Source organism: Sciurus carolinensis, chromosome X (genome assembly GCF_902686445.1).
Source record: "Sciurus carolinensis chromosome X, mSciCar1.2, whole genome shotgun sequence".
Classification (NCBI taxonomy): Eukaryota; Metazoa; Chordata; class Mammalia; order Rodentia; family Sciuridae; genus Sciurus; species Sciurus carolinensis.
In genome coordinates, this window is record NC_062232.1 from 5,685,968 (window position 1) to 5,705,621 (window position 19,654).

At 35.7% G+C, this 19,654-nt stretch overlaps 1 protein-coding gene across 9 annotated transcripts in view; it reads right to left on the reverse strand.

Annotated features, from left to right (window-relative positions):
* Positions 1-19,654, reverse strand: part of LOC124972020 (lysine-specific demethylase 6A) — a 220,392-nt gene that overhangs the window by 126,339 nt on the left and 74,399 nt on the right. For all 9 annotated transcript variants that reach the window (XM_047536093.1, XM_047536094.1, XM_047536095.1 and 6 more), the window contains exons 5-6: positions 19,468-19,526; positions 17,022-17,142 (exon numbers count right to left, since the gene is read on the reverse strand). In XM_047536093.1, the coding sequence (XP_047392049.1) occupies positions 17,022-17,142; positions 19,468-19,526 (180 nt within the window). The remainder of the gene's footprint in view (positions 1-17,021; positions 17,143-19,467; positions 19,527-19,654) is intronic.

Genomic DNA, 19,654 nt, shown 5'->3' on the forward strand with positions numbered 1-19,654 from the left:
AAATATGGTAATTAAAACTTCTCTGCAACACTTTTAGGACTTAACATATTTGTACCAAGTAACTAAGATTATAATGAAAAGGCAATCACTTTTTTATTAATGCTAATTATCTTATGACTCAAATAGATTTTAAGAGATACTGACTCCTCAAAGTGAGAAAAACAGATTAAAATGCCAGTCTCTTGGAAAGATCCATATATACCTCTCTTACATCATGTTCACTGATATGTGACTGGATAACAGATTTCATCACATTTTAATTAGAACACAAAAGAAAGGGATATATGCCTAACACAAAGGGATAATGAATGATAAAGACCCAAGACTAAATACTCCAAATGTAACCAAAAGCTCAGTCTTTGTCCCCAATGTCAATTAATGCCAACTTACTAATGAGGACACGGTTTTGAGAAAAAGGAAAAAAGTTTTATTGCTTTGTTGGCAACGAAAAAACACAGGGGACTCAGGTCACTATGGTTGTGATTCTGCCCTTCAGGAGGAACCTGGATTTTAAAGGAGTTATTCAAAGGCTACATTCCAAGTGTGCCCTGACAGGCTGTCCCAGGGCATATGAAGGTGTGTTAGCATTCACTTGTTTTTTGGGAGATACTCACTTTTTGGATCCTCTGTGGCCTCACAAATAACTTGTTCCTCACCTTCAGATTAGGGAGGGGGAGAAGGGAGAAGAGGAAAAGGAAAACAAGTCCCTTTAAAAAAATAAGCCTCAAGGCTATATTCAAAAAGTGAAGTAGACCACAAAAACATATGGATTCATATATCAAAGTGCTTCTAATCTATCAACACTTAAAAACTGGGAATTTTGTATATCATTATTATGCAATGGTTTTCAAATACTTAAGAATTAATGTAGTAACTTCCACTGTGCTTTACCACTTATATGTGAAATTATTTCATTTAAATTCTTGTCATACTATAAGTGTAACAGTATTAAAAACCCACCTATGAGCTTTTCTCAAAATGCTACACACAAAAAATAAAGACTAACCTGGGAGCAGGGAACACGATTAATCTGATTTATCTGTGCTCAACTGGAAGAATATATCTGCCAAAGGATCTAGGAAATGAATATTTCCCAAATTAACAAGTGAATCTTAATACACCAACAGGGTACACTGGGACCTCCTGTCAGGGCACACCTGAAACCTGGCCTTTAGCTTCTTTAAAACCTCCCTGTTCCTCCTGATGGGCAAAATCAGAGTCTCTGGAACAGGAGTTCCCTGTGCTTCTCCTTTGCTAGCAAAGCAATAAAGTTTCTTTTTCCTTTTTCTCACAATTGTGTCCTTGTTAATGAATTGGCATCGGGGACAAGGACCAAGTTTTCAGTTATAAAAGCACAGAGTGAGGATCATGGTGAATTTACTATATACTTACTATTATCTTCAAACTATTACATACTGTGTAATTTGTAATGAAGAGAAATTTACTTGGTTCATAATTCTGAAGAATGGGACATACACTGAAGGACTGCCCTAGTAAAGTCCTTCTTTGGCTTAAAGTGGTAGAAGGTATTATATCACACAGTAAGAGTTTGCAGCGTCAAGCTTTATAAATCAGCAGTACTCCTAACCAGCTTCCATGGGTCTTACCACCCAACACTATTGCTCTGAAGATTAACTTTCTAACACATGCTTGTTGGGGGCACGAATCCATGATGAAGAGAAGAAAGAGTTAAGAATTTTTTAATTCATTTGACACTGCAGTAAGGTCCAACTATATGGCACATGACCATGTCTCAATGAACAAATTACATAGCAGACAGGTACTGTTATTAAACCACATTATGATCCAAATGTGTCATGAGCATCTAGATCACTAGATACAGAAACTCTATATATACCATACCATAAAATTACAACCCCTACAAACTTACATCATCACACCTTAACCAAGTCTACCTTAAACATGCTCAGTAGCTTACTATTGTGCAAAATAACTGACACAAGTCTATATTATAATAAAAAAGTATACATATAAATATGTAAGTATATAAAGACTGTCTATGTACACAATAGATCCACATTATAACTTAACGATATTCTTAATGTTAATTTTATAAGCTGTACTACAAAAATACAAATATTAAAAAAGCTTAATTACTGATATATTTATTTTATAATCATTTAATTTTATTAGATCCTGTTTTTTAGTTTACCATATCAATTATATTAGGAAAGTGAAATTTATTTTTTATCCAAAACCAATGACAGCATAACACAATTTTCAGGATTTTTTTGTTCATAAATTAACTTTAAGAAAAGTCAAAGAACAAACTAAATAATGATTGAAGGGTTATGGAAAATAATATTCCTGCAAGATAGCCCCCAAAGATAAAAGAAGAGAGGAGCAGCTTGGGAGGCAGAAGGGGAAACTAGCCAAGGATTAACCTCCCAGCAAAACTTTTCCTAATATCAATGGACAAATACTGAATGCTGGGCACTGGACTTTGACCTTCCTCCATGACAACTTAGTCCTAAATGGAGGCACAGAAAATACTGAAACTCTGGAAAACAATGGGTCCCAGAGAAAGTAAAACAATGGGCAAGATCTGAGTACTCATACCTCAGGATCTGGACTTCTGTCTCCCCACACAACGAGTTTCAACCTTTTCACAGCTGCCCTCCTAAGTTAACGTTTTAACCTGTACAACCAGCCCCTAATTGCCCAAACTGCAAGTGCAAGGTTGCCAATGATTAAACCATCCTCATTTTATCCTTTAAAACCAAAATCCCCTCTGTAACTGATGATAATTTTTGCATCCGATGGTGCCCCAGTCTGCCAATGAATTAAAAGGCTTCTCTGAATTCATTGAGGTCTGCATTGGTCCTTTTGCGCTTACAATGACATAAGACCATAAGAGGAATTCCAAAATACAGAAGATCAAGCAATTTTTTTAAGGGGATGGGAAACTGAGGATTGAACCCAGGGATGCTCTAGTATTGAGATATCTCCTTTTATCTTTTTTTTTGAGATACAGTTTCATTAAACTGTCTCAAACTTGTGATCCTACTGCCTTCTGAATGACCTTGCTTCAGAATATAAATCAATACAAACTTTCTCTATCAAAAAAACCTTACTACAAAAAAAAAAGTTTAAAAACCCATCAACAAGCACATAAACAAATGTTATTACTGATGAACTACAAAACTGTTAATGTGCTAAATTTTAGATTATTATCCTATTATGAAATGCAGTCACATTCCTCTAAAAAAATTCAGATTTAAACAACTGAAAACCAAAAAATACTCTGAAACAACAAACCATCTGAATTGAACATATACACACCTTTTTTCTGTAATTGTTCCATGAACAATTCAACACAACTATTTACACTGCACTTACACTGTACATTGTATGCAGGCAGAATTGCTTCCAGAACTCATGTATCAAAATCTGATAAGTGGGACACAAATAAATCTGTATGTATTCAGTACAGATATTATTTTCACCCCAAATATTTGGGATCTGCTGTTCACTGCATAAAGTACTAAAAGTGAATTAAAAATAATTTAAAATATAAGAAAAAATGTTTGAAGGTTTTAGTCAACTTTTACAACACTGTAAACAAAATACCAGACACATTGTGGGGGAAGGGCCTAATGGTGGAAAGCTGCTGAACTCATGGCAAGTGTCAGGGAGCACAAAGACAGGCAGAGAAGGATCACAGGGCAGATGCACCCTTCTAGAGCACAACACCATTACTCACCTGGTTCAGACTTGCCCTATTTGCCTACATTATCATCTAATCAATTCACTCAAACTAGGATGGAAGAGGTTATAGATCTAAATCAAATCACTTTACCTCAAAACATTCCAACATTAACACATGAGCTCGTGGGGAACATCTGTAAGCCCCTGATCTCAAATCCATCTCATAATATAAAATGCATTTGGTCCATCTGCAAAAGTCCCATAGTCTTAAATTTCAGCACTGCCCAAAAGTCCAATTCCAAAATCTCATCTGACACTCAAGGCAAACTCTTAGGTGAAGCCCCTGTAAAAATCAAAAGCAAGTTACATATATATAGTAGCATAAACACTCCCATTCCAAGGGGAAGAATAGAGCAAAAAAAAGTATGAAACAAAGAAACACCAAAACACCCCCACCCCAGTCAAGTAAACAGGTACTGACTGGTATTCCATCCATAATTCCTCATAGAGCCATCCAGTACACATGGCTACAAGATTTTATTCCCAAATGAATTTCCCCACCCATTTTGGCCTTGTTGTTGCATTTGTGTACACCCTCTCTTTTCACCTGGCTCTCTCCACAGTCAGAAGCTTTTCTTGGCAGACAATCCATGTTACTGATCTCCTTTAATTCCTGGAGTCTCTATTCCAGTTTCAGCTTAACCTTCACCACTTCAGGCATCTCCCCTTCAGGGACAACCCACAGGGACTCCAACTCAGTTATACTTTGCCTATCCTCTCAAGTCTTCCTGTAAAATTTCAGAGGAAGCCTCTAATACATCTTAACTACCATCCTGCATTTCTGCAGCAACAGCACCAAATAGATGATGCCAAGGTCTTCTGCCAGCTCAAGCAGTAGCTGAGCCCACTGGAATGACTACTGCAGCAGACTTTTGGGCCTGGGTAGTTGAGCCCAGTGAAACACTTCCTGGTCCCTGGTATGCATACAGAACACCTTAACAGTCTTGTCTGAAAGGAATTTTCCCTTTTATATCCCTAAATCTGCAATGGATGTTCATTTTGCAAATTCCTGATAGTCTTTAAGTCATCTTTCTTACTGTTCCTCTGAAAAGTACTTAGAATCTCTTACAGGGGCTAACATCTCTTTAAAAACAACATCTTCCATTTCTCAGTTTTACATGCACTTTCCTGGCCAAACTGCAAGTTTTTAAAATCCTTCAACTCTGTTATCTTCTGATTCTCATAGTACACCTGGCTAAAAAGCTGGCATATGCCACTTACTGAATGCTGTCCTATCTTGAAATTTGCTCAAGTCCCTCACATTTAAGTTCAGCCTCACAACCAAGTCTTAGGACATGGGCAAAATGCACACAAGTTCTTTGCTAGAATATAATATGTGAGATCCCTAGTTCAATTCCCAAGAGTGTACTCTTCTCCCTCTAAAATCTCATGAGTGCAGTAAGCATTCCCATCAGTATTCTTGTCATCTGAGCTCTCCCTAGTATCATTCATTAAGGTCTGCTTGCAACATGTAAAGATTTTTGAGTCTGCATCTTTAAATTTTTCCAAATTCCTCCCACAATCGAGCTCCAAATGCTTCTAAACCACATTGTCAAGTTAGTAATAGCAATGCCTCTACCCACAGTGTTCATTCAAGTTAGTCATCCAAACAAGGATGGACTGATCATTTTATGGCTCTTACAATTCAATCACTTTACTTTCAAACATTCTTGTATTAACATAAGAGTTTTAGGGGGACACCTCATATTCAAACTTTAACGAGGTTATAAAAATTCCACGGTATTGGGCTGGGAAGATAGCTCAGCTGATAGAGTGCTTGCCTCACAAGCATAAGGCCCTGAGTTCGATCCCCAGTATCACACAAAAAAATTAAAAAACAAAAACAAAAAACAAAAAACAAAAAAAAAACATGGTATGTTCAGAGGGTCCCTATGTTTAGGAATGACTATACTATAAATAGCATCAGAAATTTGCTATTATATGAGTCAAAGGAATGTTCTAGTAATACCATTTTATCCACAAAAATGAACTGTTTTATGAATAGGAAACACTTCCTCATAGTTCTTCAAAACAGATTATCAGAGCTATTTTTTTCTCTGATGTCAGTCTGTTTTGATTCTACAATGTAAAAGCAAACTAGATGATAGCGATATTTCATAAATGTAAAAGTTTTCATTTAACACCAGACAAAATTGATATAGTTTTAAATTCTATTCCCAATAAGAGAATATTCATAATAGTGGATCAAAAGAGATCCTGAATTCATTTCTTCATTCTAAGGTAGTTTAATTATTACTATATAGAAAAAATGTTTGGAACTGGTAAATAAAAACTTCATTTGGAATGATAGTACCACTTGCTGTATCTTAGAATAATATTAAATGTTTCACAATCTCTTCTTCATTCCCATTAGACTATTTGTGTGTGTGTGTGCATGCACGCAATTGCTTTCTCTATAATTTTGTAATGAACTATAAGACTTTTGATAAAACTGCCTTGTGTGATCAGCACTAGGAATTATAATTACAGAAAAAGTATCTGTATAGAAACTATCATTTTAGAGACTCGGGTTGTGGCTCGGTGGTAGAGTGCTTGCCTATCACAACTAAGGCACTGGGTTCAATCCACAGTACCACATAAGAATAAATTAAATTAAATTAAATAATAAAAATAAAATAAAACAAAACAATAAAATAATTATGTTCATTTAAATTAAAATGAAAAAAAAATTTTTAAAGAAACAATGATTGGCTAAGCATAGATCTTCAAGGTATAATTTATAAACTTTTCAATTCTCTTTTTATCTATAATGTGCTAAGTATCAGATTATCAGATTTATGTTCGTATCAGATGTATCTAGCAATTAAAATTGAATTTTATATCAAACATATATTATAATAAAAATTAGGTGATGCTATTCCTACTTTTTAATTTTGCTTTTCTAAACATTCTATTTTTTTATAAATTTCTATTGTAATTAAAAGGAAGCCCAGGTACACACGCACATATGTGCATATAAACTTAAGATATAGATCTATATAAATATCACACACATAACAAACTTCAAAAAAATTTTAATTGATACTACAGAACATCTAATTAGTGTAAAATGAGATAGCATTTGGGAACACAGAAAAAGAAAGAAAAGCTCAAAAGACTCAAAAGACAAGCACACATTAACCTTGGAATGCAGGATATGCCTATAAACATTTGAACTTTCAAAACGCAAAAGAATCAAATACTGAGTAACCCAGCCTGAACCTTTCTATTAGAAACTGAACCTACCTAAGTCATAGGCACAAATGATAAGAGCAAAGATCAAGCATCAGTAAAACTGGCAAGAAATCATGTAATTCTTCCCTGACTCCACCTCTAGTCCAGTCCTTAGCTATTGTCCCTCTATAAATATTAACATCCCAAACTAAGGGGTTTCTGCTCTCACTCTTGAGATGCCCTGAATTTTCTTTGAATTCTTGGCTTCCCTAAATAAATGTCTCTGCCTCTGCCTACTGATGCATGCTAAAAATCTTGCCAAGTCAAGTCCCAACACATTTCCATGACCTCCTCAGGACCCTCTTCCAGTGACTAAGTGAAAGTATTTAAGATGATAATTTCCTACCCAAAAATACTAGATGAAAATATGAAATACAGTGGAGGAAGAAAATAGCAAAGAAAAGAAATGCAGTAGAGGGCAAGGAGTTTCTTACCTGACAAAAGAGTGAAATTGTTCTCATATGAGATCAAGGTGAAATTACTCTCATATGAAACAAAATTATTATGTCAATGACCGGAAAGAAAGATACTTTAAGTCCAAAGAAGAGAGTTGATTCATAGTGTCTTTAAGTATAACACTTGTGAAGATCTGGGCAATAAACCTTTTCTGTTTTTTAGACATACACAATCTTTAACAAATATGTAGCCAACATATCTAGCAATCAAGAAAATGCAAATCAAAACTACATCTTACTTCAGTCAGAATGGCAATGATCAAGAATACAAACAACAATACATACTGGTGAGGTTGGGAGGGAAATGGTAAAACTAAACACTGTTGGTGGGACTGTAGTACAATCACTCTGGAAAGCAATGACGATACCTCAAAAAACAGTTTGGAACCACCATATGATCTAGCTCTCCCACTCTCATCTTATTTTCCCATAAGATGTAAAATTGGAACACTACAGTAATATAGTCACCTTGATATTTATAGCAACACAATTCACAATAACTAAATTATGGAATCAACCCAAGACGGATGAAATAAGAAATTGAGATATACACATATGTGCAATACATATTTACATGTATATCACGATCACTTACTTATTCATTCGTCTATTATATGATATACAGATGGATGTGCTATAAATCACACAATGTTGTTCTACAGCATTTGCCAGGAAATGAATGGAAATGGAGAATATCATACTAAGTGAGATAAGCCAAACCCAGAAATTCAAAGGTCATATATTTTCTCTCAAATGTGGAAGCTGTAGTAAAATAAAGGAAAGGAGAAGGAAGGATAGGACAACATAAAGAAAGATCAATAACACAGAAAGGCTTATCTAAGGAGATGGAGAGACAGAGTGGACAGATGGGCAAGGGGGATCAATACAGAATGCATTCTTTAAAAAATCATGTTATGTGCATATATAAATAAAATGCAGGGTATTTCACCCTTATGCATAGGTAGAAAGAACCAATCAAATATAAATAAGTAGAGAGGTGGGTGACTGTGCTGTGCAGCCCAGTAGACCCTTGAACGGAGCTTCACGCCAAGGTGCTGCGGGTCCACCCTGTCCCCCACGTCCTGCTCTGCCTGGTGCTGGAGGACTCCCGGACAGTGCTCACTGCTACCAACATGCTTCCAGGATGCTACCAACATGCCCTTCCCCCAGGATGAGAAGCTAAAGGTTGATTGCTCACTGTCAGGTGCCTATCATCCGCCATTTGCCTGCCTTTCGCCTGTCCATGCCTGCCTTACACTTATTCATCACCCAACACACGAGGTTCACCTCCCGACTGTCAGACAACAGTCAGCAAACTGATGGCCGACCACCAGTTGAGCACCAGCTGCCTGCTGATGCCTGGAAGTTCACTGATACAGTAACTGCAGGTTTGATTACATGTGACTACCACCATTTTGAGACAACAGCCAGGCCCTGTAAGACCCCAGGCCAGACTGACTGAGCCCCGTCTCCAGGATCCCTCAGTCTGACCGATCACTCCCTGCCTCTGGGGTCTTCACATCAACTGACTGCTCCCTGCCGCCAGGACCCCCAGACCAACTGACTGCGCCCAGCCTCCAGGATCCGACAACACCACCAAACACATCTGCCCTCCATGACCCCTGCCTGACCAACCCCATCCTGCCTCCAAAACCTCCACCTGACCACGTCAACACCCTGAGCTGCAGCTCCCCATTTGCCAACACATTTAGAAGCCAGAGCGGCCATCGTGGATAATACTGGAAGCCATAGCTCCCATCTTTAGGTGGAGCAAATTCCATCCTGAGATGCCTGCTGGAGGCTTGAAGCTCATTGTGTACTGAACTCTGGGAGGTTTCATTACTATATGACTGTTATACTGTAGATTTTCTTTTTTCTCCTTATAGAAAACATTTAAGTTTTTACTTCTTTACTTTTCTTGATCTCTTTTCCTTTTACCCTCAGAGTCTCTTTCTCCCTTTTTTACATGCTAACATCCAATTTCTTTTGAATACACTCTCAACTTTCTATTAGCTAGGACTTCTGTATTTTCTTTTCTTATTCCATTAACAGCCACATTCTACATCCCTCTGCATCCTCTTTGTCCTCCATTAGAAACTGCACACGTTATTGCAAATCTGTTTGTTTTACTGAAGATAATCTTTGAACCCAATCTGTTTATTATGACAGTTTTGTTATTGTCCTCATAGGGGCTATTTGGTCTAGACTGCATAGTGTGTGAATTGGGCACTGCTAATATTGATATCCCCTTAAAGAAAGGGTTTTGGAAACCTATAGAGCCACAATAAGCCTATAGGTGAAATCTGTAATACCCCAGATCTGCACTGCTAGAGGGGAAGATACATGAACAACATGAAAAAACAAGGGAAGAAAATGATCCAAACAAATCTAGATTCTGTATTAATAGGATCCAATGACAGTGTGTTAGAAGAAATGTCAGAAAAGGACTTCGGATGGTACATGATTAAGATGATTCGCGAAGCAAAGGATGAGATAAGAGAGCAAATGCAGGAAATGAATGATCACACCAATAAGCTGAAAGAGCAACTGCAGGAAGCAAAAGATCATTTCAACAAAGAGATAGAGATTCTCAAAAAAAAAACCAAACGGAAATCCTTGAAATGAAGGAAACAATAAACCAGATAAAAAACTCAATGGAAAGCAACACCAAAAGACTAGATCACCTGGAAGACAGAACCTCAGACAATGAAGACAAAATATTTGGGGTGGGGGGAAAGGAAAAAAATAACGGAATGAATCAAACATCATTACTCTATGTAAATGTATGAATATGCAAAGGATATGTTGTTACCCCATGTACAAACAGAAATGACATGTATCCCATTTGTTTACAGTAAAAATAAATTTAAAAAAAGAAGGAACTGAATAAACTTATAGAAATTTAAAAAAAGACAAATATTTAATCTTGAAAATAAAGTTGCCCAAACAGAGAAGATGGTAAGAAATCATGAACAGAATCTCCAAGAACTATGGGACATCATGAAATGACCAAATTTAAGAATTATTGGGAATGAGGAAGGCACACAGATACAAACCAAAGGAATGAACAACCTATTCAAAGAAATAATATCAGAAAATTTCCCAAGCCTGAAGAATGAAATGGAAAATCAAATACAAGAAGCTTACAGAACACCAAATGCACAAAATCACAACAGATCCACACCAAGGCACATTATAATGAAAATGCCTAACATTCAAAATAAAGATAGGATTTTGAAGGCTGCGAGAGAAAAGAATCAGATTACACATAGGGGGAGACCAATACGGATAGCAGCCGACTTCTCAACCCAGACTCTAAAAGCTAGAAGGGCCTGGAACAACGTATTTCAAGCTCTGAAAGAACATGGTTGCCTGTTGGGGTACCGCGGACCCCAGTCCTATGGTGTGGCCAAGATGGTGCCTGGCAAGGTGCCAAGGAAGTGCTGAGAACAAAACCAGGTACCTCCAGCAGACTAATTCTCTATGCAACAAGTGGCGTTATTTGAGGAAGTTAATGTGATTGGCCATGGGTCCTCGTGGACACTGCATGCTTGCTATATGCACACTATTATGCTCCATTACTGTCCATGCTTTCCCCTCGTGATCTATAAGCTGATTGGTTGTTGTATGTAATGTAAGGCCCTTGCAAGAGCGGCCCGCCGCCGCGGCCAGCCAGAAGTTACAGATAGCAGAAAATAAAGAACTTACTCCGATCCGGTTTCGTGTCTCTCTGCGGGCGGGGAGCGCGATAGTTGCCATGTTCCTACACCCAGAATCCTATACCCAGCAAAACTAACCTTCAGATTTGAAGATGAAATAAAATCCTTCCACGATAAACAAAAGTTAAAAGAACTTACAAATAGAAAGCCTGCGCTACAGAATGTTCTCAACAAAATATTCCATGAGGAGGAAATGAAAAACAACAATGGAGGTCAGCAAAGGGAGGAACAACCTTAGAGAAAAACTACTCAAAGTAGAAACCAAGCCAACTTGAAAACCAAAAATAAGCCAAATGACTGGGAATAAAAATCATATCTCAATAATAACCCTGAACATTAATGGCCTAAACTCATCAATCAAAAGACATAGACTGGCAGAATGGATTAAAAAGAAAGACCCAACAATATGCTGCCTGCAAGAGACTCATCCTCATAGAAAAAGACATCCACAGACTAAAGGTGAAAGAATGGGAAAAAACCTACCACGCACATGGACTCAGTAAAAAAGTGGGGGTTTCCATCCTTCTATCAGATAAAGTGGACTTCAAGCCAAACTTAGTCAGAAGGGATAAAGAAGGACATTTCATACTGCTTAAGGGAACCATAAATCAGGAAGACATAATGATAGTAAATATTTATGCCCCAAACAATGGTGCATCCCTGTACATCAAACAAATCCTTCTCAATTTCAGGAATTACACAGACCACAACACAATAATTCTGGGTGACTTTAATGCACTGCTGTCACCACTAGATAGATCTTCCAAACAAAATCCAACCAAAGAAACCATAGAACTCAATAACACAATCAATAACCTAGACTTAATAGACATATGAAGAATATTCCATCCATCAATGAGCCGATTCACTTTCTTCTCAGCAGCACATGGAACCTTCTCCAAAATAGACCATATGTTATGCCACAAAGTAGCCCTTAGGAAATGCAAAAAATAGAGATACTGCCTTGTGTTCTATCAGATCATAATGGATTAAGAGTAGAAATCAATGACAAAATAAAAAAGAGAAATTACTCCAACACCTGGAGACTAAATAATATGCTACTGAATGAAACATGGATAACAAAAACATCAGGGAGGAGATTAAAAAATTCTTAGAGGTCAATGAGAACGACAATACAGCATATCAAAATCTCTGGGACACTATGAAAGCAGTACTAAGAGGAAAATTCATTGCATGGAGCGCATTCGAGAAAAGAATGAAAAGTCAACAACTAATGACCTAACATTACAGCTGAAAGCCCTAGAAAAAGAAGAAGAGAATAACAGCAAAAGTAGTAGAAGACAGGAAATAATTAAAATCAGAACTGAAATCAATGAAATTGAAAAAAAAAACAATCCAAAAAATTGACAAAATTTGATTCTTTCAGAAAGTAAACAAAATACACAAACCCTTAGCCACACTAACAAAGAGGAGAGAGAAGACTCAAATAACTAAAATACATGATGCAAAAGGAAATATCACGACAGACACCACTGAGATACAGAACATAATGAGAAGCTACTTTGAAAATCTGTATTCCAACAAAATAGAAACTACTGAAGACATTGACAAATTTCTAGAGACATATGCTCCTCCCAAACTGAAACAGGAGGACAAACACAATTTAAACAGATCAATATCAAGCAATGAAACAGAAGAAGTCATTAAAAATCTACCATCCAAGAAAAGCCCAGGACCAGATGGATTCTCAGCCGAGTTCTACAAGACCTTCAAAGAAGAACTCATTCCAATACTTCTCAAAGTATTCCAGGAAATAGAAAAGGAGGGTACCCTACCGATCTCATTTTATGAAGCTAATATCACCCTCATACCAAACCAGGAAAAGACACATCAAGGAAAGAAAATTTTAGACCAATATTCTTGATGAATATGATGCAAAGATCCTTAACAAAATATTGGCAAACCGTATCCAAAAGCATATTAAGAAAATTGTGCACCACGATCAAGTAGGGTTCATCCCTGGAATGCAAGGATGGTTTAACATCCGTAAATCAATAAACGTAATCCATCATGTCAATAGACTTAAGGATAAGAATCATATGGTTATATCAATTGACGCAGAAAAAGCATTTGACAAAATACAACATCCCTTCATGCTGAAAACCTAGAAAAAAATAGGGATAGTAGTAACATACCTGAACATTGCAAAGGCTATTTATGCTAAGCCCATGGCCAACATCATTCTTAATGGAGAAAAACTGAAACCATTCCCTTTAAAAACGAGAACAAGAAAGGGATGTCCTCTTTCTCCAGTTCTATTCAACATTGTCCTTGAAACTCTAGCCAGAGTAATTAAGCAGACTAAAGAAATTAAAGGGATACAAATAGGAAAAGAGGAACTTAAGCTGTCACTGTTTGCTGATGACATGATTCTATATTTAGAGGATCCAAATAACTTCTCCAGAAAACTTCTAGACCTCATCAATGAATTCAGCAAAATAGCAGGCTATAAAATCAACACACATAAATCTAAAGCATTTTTATACGCAAGCGACAAAACAGGTGAAAGGGAAATGAGGAAAACAACTCCATTTGCAATAGCCTCAAAAAAATTAAATACTTGGGCATCAATCTAACCAAAGAGGTAAAAGATCTCTACAGTGAAAACTACAAAACATTGAAGAAAGAAACTGAGGAAGACCTTAGAAGATGGAAAGATCTCCCATGTTCTTGGATAGGCAAAATTAATATTGTCAGAATGACCATACTACCAAAAGTGCTATACAGATTCAATGCAATCCCAATTAAAATCCCAATTATGTACCTTACAGAAATAGAGCAAGCAATCATGAAATTCATCTGGAAGAATAAGAAACCCAGAATAGCTAAAACAATCCTTAGCAGGAAGAATGAAGCAGGGGGTATCGCAATACCAGAACTTCAACCATACTCCAAAGCAATAGTAACAAAAACAGCATGGTATTGTCACCAAAATAGACAGGTAGATCAATGATGCAGAATAGAGGACACAGACACATACCCAAATAAATACAATTTTCTAATACTAGACAAAGGTGCCAAAAATATGCAATGGAGAAAAGATAGCCTCTTCAACAAATGGTGCTGGGAAAACTGGAAATCCATATGCAGCAGAATGAAACTAAACCCCTATCTCTCACCCTGCAAAGAAATCAACTCAAAATGGATCAAAGGACCTCAGAATCAGACCAGAAACCTTGCATCTTATAGAAGAAAAAGTAGGTCCAAATCTTCACCTTGTTGTCTTAGGATCAGACTTCCTTAACAGGACTCTCACAGCACAGAAAAAAAAGCAAGAATCAACGACTGGGATAGATTCAAACTAAATAGCTTTCTCTCAGCAAAGGAAACTATCAGTAATGTGAAGAGAGAGCCTACAGAGTCGGAGAATATCTTTGCCACTCATACTTCAGATAGAGCACTAATTTCCAGAATATATAAAGATCTCAAAAAACTCAACATGAAGAATACAAATAACCCAATCAACAAATGGACTAAGGATAATAACAGACACTTCAGAGAAGATCTACAAGCAATCAACAAAAATATGAAAAAATGTTCACCATCTTTAGTAATAAGAGAAATGCAAATCAAAACTACCCTAAGATTCCATCTCACCCCAATTAGAATGGTGATTATCAAGAATACAAGCAACAATAGGTGTTGGAGACGATGTGGGGGAAAAGGTACACTCATACATTGCTGGTGGGGTTGCAAATTAGTGCAGTCACTCTGGATAGCAATATGAAGATTCCTTAGAAAACTTGGATTGGAACCACCATGACCCAGCTATCCCAGTCCTTGGCCTATACCCAAAGGATACAGCATACTAAAATCAGCATACTACAGAGATACAGCCACATCAATGTTCATAGCTTCTCAATTCATAATAGCCAGACTGTGGAACCAATCTAGATGTCCTTCAATTGATGAATGGATAAAGAAACTGTGGTATATATATACAATAGAATATTACTCAGCTATAAAGAATAATAAAATTATGGCATTTGTAAGCAAATGGATGAAATTGGAGAATATCATCTGAGATAAGCCAATCTCAAAAAACGAAAGGAGGAATGATCTCGCTGATAAGCAGATGATGACACATAATGGGGGATGGGAGGGGGCAAGAATGGAGGAAGGAGGGACTGTAAAGAGGGAAAAGAGGTGTGGGAAGGGTGGGGGGAAGGAAAAAATAACAGAATGAATCAAACATCATTACCCTATGTAAATGTATGATTATGCAAATGGTATGCTGTTACTCCATGTACAATCAGAAATAACATGTATCCCATTTGTTTACAATAAAAATAAATTTTAAAAATTATATATATATATATATATATATATATATAAATAAGTAGAGAAGCAAAAAGAAACCTACTAGAACAGAGGAAGGAGAATAGGAGAGGGGAGGGAGGACAAGAGGGAAAAAGAGGAAAAAAAAGGGGATCATGAACTGAAATCAAATTCATGCACATATGGATTTGTTGGGATGAACCCCACTACTATGTATAACCATAAAGCTCTAATAGAAAACTATAAAAACTATAACCTGACTTATCTGAATCTTTCTAACAAATCACTGAACTTGAAAATCCTTCAGAGTATACAACCATGACAGTTTCTTAAAAGCATTTATTTAGGCATTTATAAGGTATAATATGGAATTAGCCTACATGTCCATCAACAGATGAATGGATAAAAAGAAAATGTGGTATTATAAACAATAAAATATTTATCAACCATAAAGAATGAAATATTGTCATTTGCAGCAAAATATTGGAACCACAAGACACTATGCCAAGTAAAATTAAACCAAAAACAAGTACTCATGCTCTTGCACAAATATAGCAACTTTAAAAAAAAAAAAAAAAAAAATCAACCTTGACGTAGAACAGTGATACTAGAGATTGGGAAACAGTGCAAGTATGGTGGAAAGATATTGGGTGAACTTCATCAGTGTACACTACATGCATGTATGGAAGTACACTGAACCCCCCTTAATATGTAAAATTAATATATATTTAATAAAAATATTTTTAAATAAATTTTATTGGAATACCTAAAAAAAGCATTTATTAAGCATTTTCATGTTACTGAATACAAAGCAAATCTTACTATAAAAATACACACACACACCCTACCTTTAAAATCTAGATAATCAACAAAAGATCTACATCCGGAAAAGGGCAAACATTCTTAATAGTTACACATTCACAAAACACGCTTTCCTCCAGGTGCTCTAAATCTTTCCAAAAGCAATAAATTTATTTTCAGGTAAGCTGTAGTTTCACAAAAAGCCTTAAGACAAAAACACTGCGTAAGCCAAGAAAATAATTTTTTTTTGAAAAACCAAACTTGTGTTAGAATTAACACATTTGGACAATAATGTACTATTTTTCCAATGACTTCATACTCATTAGCTGACAGTCCAAAGACCTCACAGAGAAAAATCTGTTATATAAATTTGCTATGACATTTGTGCCACTATTAAAGAAAGGTAGCTTCCTAATGAGCCTCACACAAAACAGAAGTCAATGATTAATGCAGAATCACTAATAAATTCATTTTCTTCTCAATGGTGGTAATTATTTACAAGAAAATCATGTTTTCTATTGAAATGAAATCAATACCTGCAACCATCTCCTGACTCAAACATTTAAAAAGTGAAAACAAAAATTGTTAGATTTAAGAATCTTAACATACAAATTATCTTGCAAGTCTCAGCAATTATTTTGTATCCCAAAACCCAAACTTTCTTATCTTTTAGTTCACATGTTATATTTTCAAGTTTTTTATAGTGCTATCATAAATTTCAACGTTTTCTACACACAGTCATAAAAAAAAAAAATTTATTTGAGGAAAATCTCACATCACCTACCTTTAAACTAGATTCATAATCTGTGTTCACTTTGAACATAAGTCCAAGTCGTAAATGAATTTCCTTAGCCCGACAAAAGCTAGGGTCTACATAAAGCACATCCTGAAATGCTTTAATTGCCCTGAAAAATATACAGATACAAGAAATTGAGTTTTTAGTATGTATAGTAAAGATGATGGCTACCTAATTTTTTATTAGAATATTTTATATATTTTTTTTAATTTTTATTTGTTCTAATTAGTTATATATGACAGCAGAATTCACTGAATCACTGTACATGAATAGAACACAACTATTCATTTCTCTGGCTGTATATAAAGTAGAGTTCATGCCATTCAGGCAAACATAAAAGGACTTAGGTTAATGTTGTCAGTCTCACTCTACCATCTTTCCCACCCTCTGTCCCTTTCTCTCCCCTCCCAATCCAAAGTTCCTCCATTCATCTCCCTACTCCCATTATCGAAGAGCATTCACCTATAAGAGAAAACATTTGGCCTTTGGTTTTGGGGGACTGGCTTATTTCACTTAACATGATATTCTCCAGTCACATCCATTTACCTGCAAATTTATTCTCCTTTAAGGCTGAGTAGTATTCCATTGTGTATATATGCCACAGTTTCTAGATTCATTCATCTATTGAAGGGCATCCAGGTTGATTCCAAAGCTTAGCTATTGTGAATTGAGTTGCTATAAACATTGATGTGGCTGCATCACTGCAGCATGAAGATTTTAAGTCTTTTAGGTATAAGCCAAAGAGTGGGATGGATAGCTGGGTCAAAGGAGGTTCCATTCCAAGTTTTCTAATCTGCAGTCCCAGCAGCAATGTATGAGTGTGCCTTTTCTCCCAACACTTATTGTTACTTGTATTCTTGACAACTGCCATTCTAATTGGAGTGAGATGATATCCTAAAGTAGTCTTGATTTTCATTTCTCTAATTACTAGAGATGTTGAACATTTCTTTTATATATCTGTTGATCAATTGTATATCTTCTGTGAAGTCTGCTCAGTTCCTTAGGGCTGCCTAATTTTAATGGACATACCAATTTTATAAAAACAATTATGAATGAATACTATAAAAAATTTAGAAAATGAGAAGTTCAATATCCCAATTATTTGACAATACTTTAAATGTTCCAGTAAAAATTTCAGTGTAACAGAAAGAGGCATTGAAAAACTTGAAAAGGTGAGACAGTGAGGATGTTAACATTGGTTCTATTTGTTCCATGTAATTATACTTTTCTAAGATTTTTGGGGAGAGGAAGGCTTTTCACATTTTCATTTTTAATCCACTTAGAGGGTATTTTAAGTAGGTATGATATAGAAAAGGGTTGACTGACTCAGTCACCCAAGACAGGTTTCCTGCCTAGTGTTACAACAAAATAATGTATCAACTTTGTCATGAATCAAAGACTCATGTTCACATTGTAATCTAAACCCAAGACCTGTATGAGCTACCAAATAATTGTCTAAATAACACTAAGTAAAAACTAACACCCATTTTCCCCATTCCAAAACTAAGTAATAGAACTAAGATCTCATGTTGTTCTAAATGTTCAGAATTGTGAATTCTATGAATAAGATCTTTAAGAATCAACAGAGGGCTAAGGAGATGGCTCAGTTGGTAGAGTGCTTGCCTTGTAAGCACAAGGCCCTGGGTTTGATCCCCAGCACCGCAAAAAAAAAAAAAAAAAAGAATCAACAGAAACCTGAAATTAGTCCCAACTACTCTTGGTTTTAAATATGGCTAACTACATAAGAAGTAGATAGTTTAAGTTTACCATCACTTAAAGCAATGTTAATTCATGGGAAAAAAATCAGAAGTAGCTATAATCCACAAATTTTTTAACAAGTAATTCAATACCTAAGTATCTCTAAAGTATCTCTAAAGAGCTGACACAATTAAATAATAAAATCACCCAAAAATAGGGGAAGACGACAAATAAATAGAAACTACCTAAATTAAATATTTACCTTTTGTAGGTTTTATCAAACAGTTGTTAATACATATTTAAGAACTATGTTACAAATAATACAGGGTTACCTACACAACTTGTTTGCAATTCTTGGCCATATACTATTTTATTTTCCTTTGAAATCTTTATTTTCCTTTGAACAGCTCTAAGAAGCAGAAGTTTGGGAAAGCATATACTTTCTAACATCTTACATAATTATGATAACAGCTAATTCTTAATACTGAATTGTTACTACCAGTAGGATTTTGAAAGTTTATAATTAGGTTGCCAGTAAGAATTTATAATTTACTTACCAGTTCTTGTCTAACATATCTACCTATATAAGCAGGTACAAGGAAGGGAGATCAAACTTCATTAGAAGGCCAGAAAGGTAAAAGTGATTCTTCTGAAACTATTCTTATGGATATTAAAATATTTTGTATCATTACACATACCAAAATTTATTTGGAAAACCTGGAATAAATCAACTTACCAGTGAAATGCATTGTAGTAGAAGTAGACCAAACCAAGACCATACAAAAAGGCAGCATTCTGTTAAGAAAAAGGAACTTTTTATTAAAAATTTTTGTGTCTACCACATATTAAAAACTCAAGAACACTGGATGATTTAAATTCTGAATAGTCTATCATATACTACAATATGCTTAAAAAGTAACATT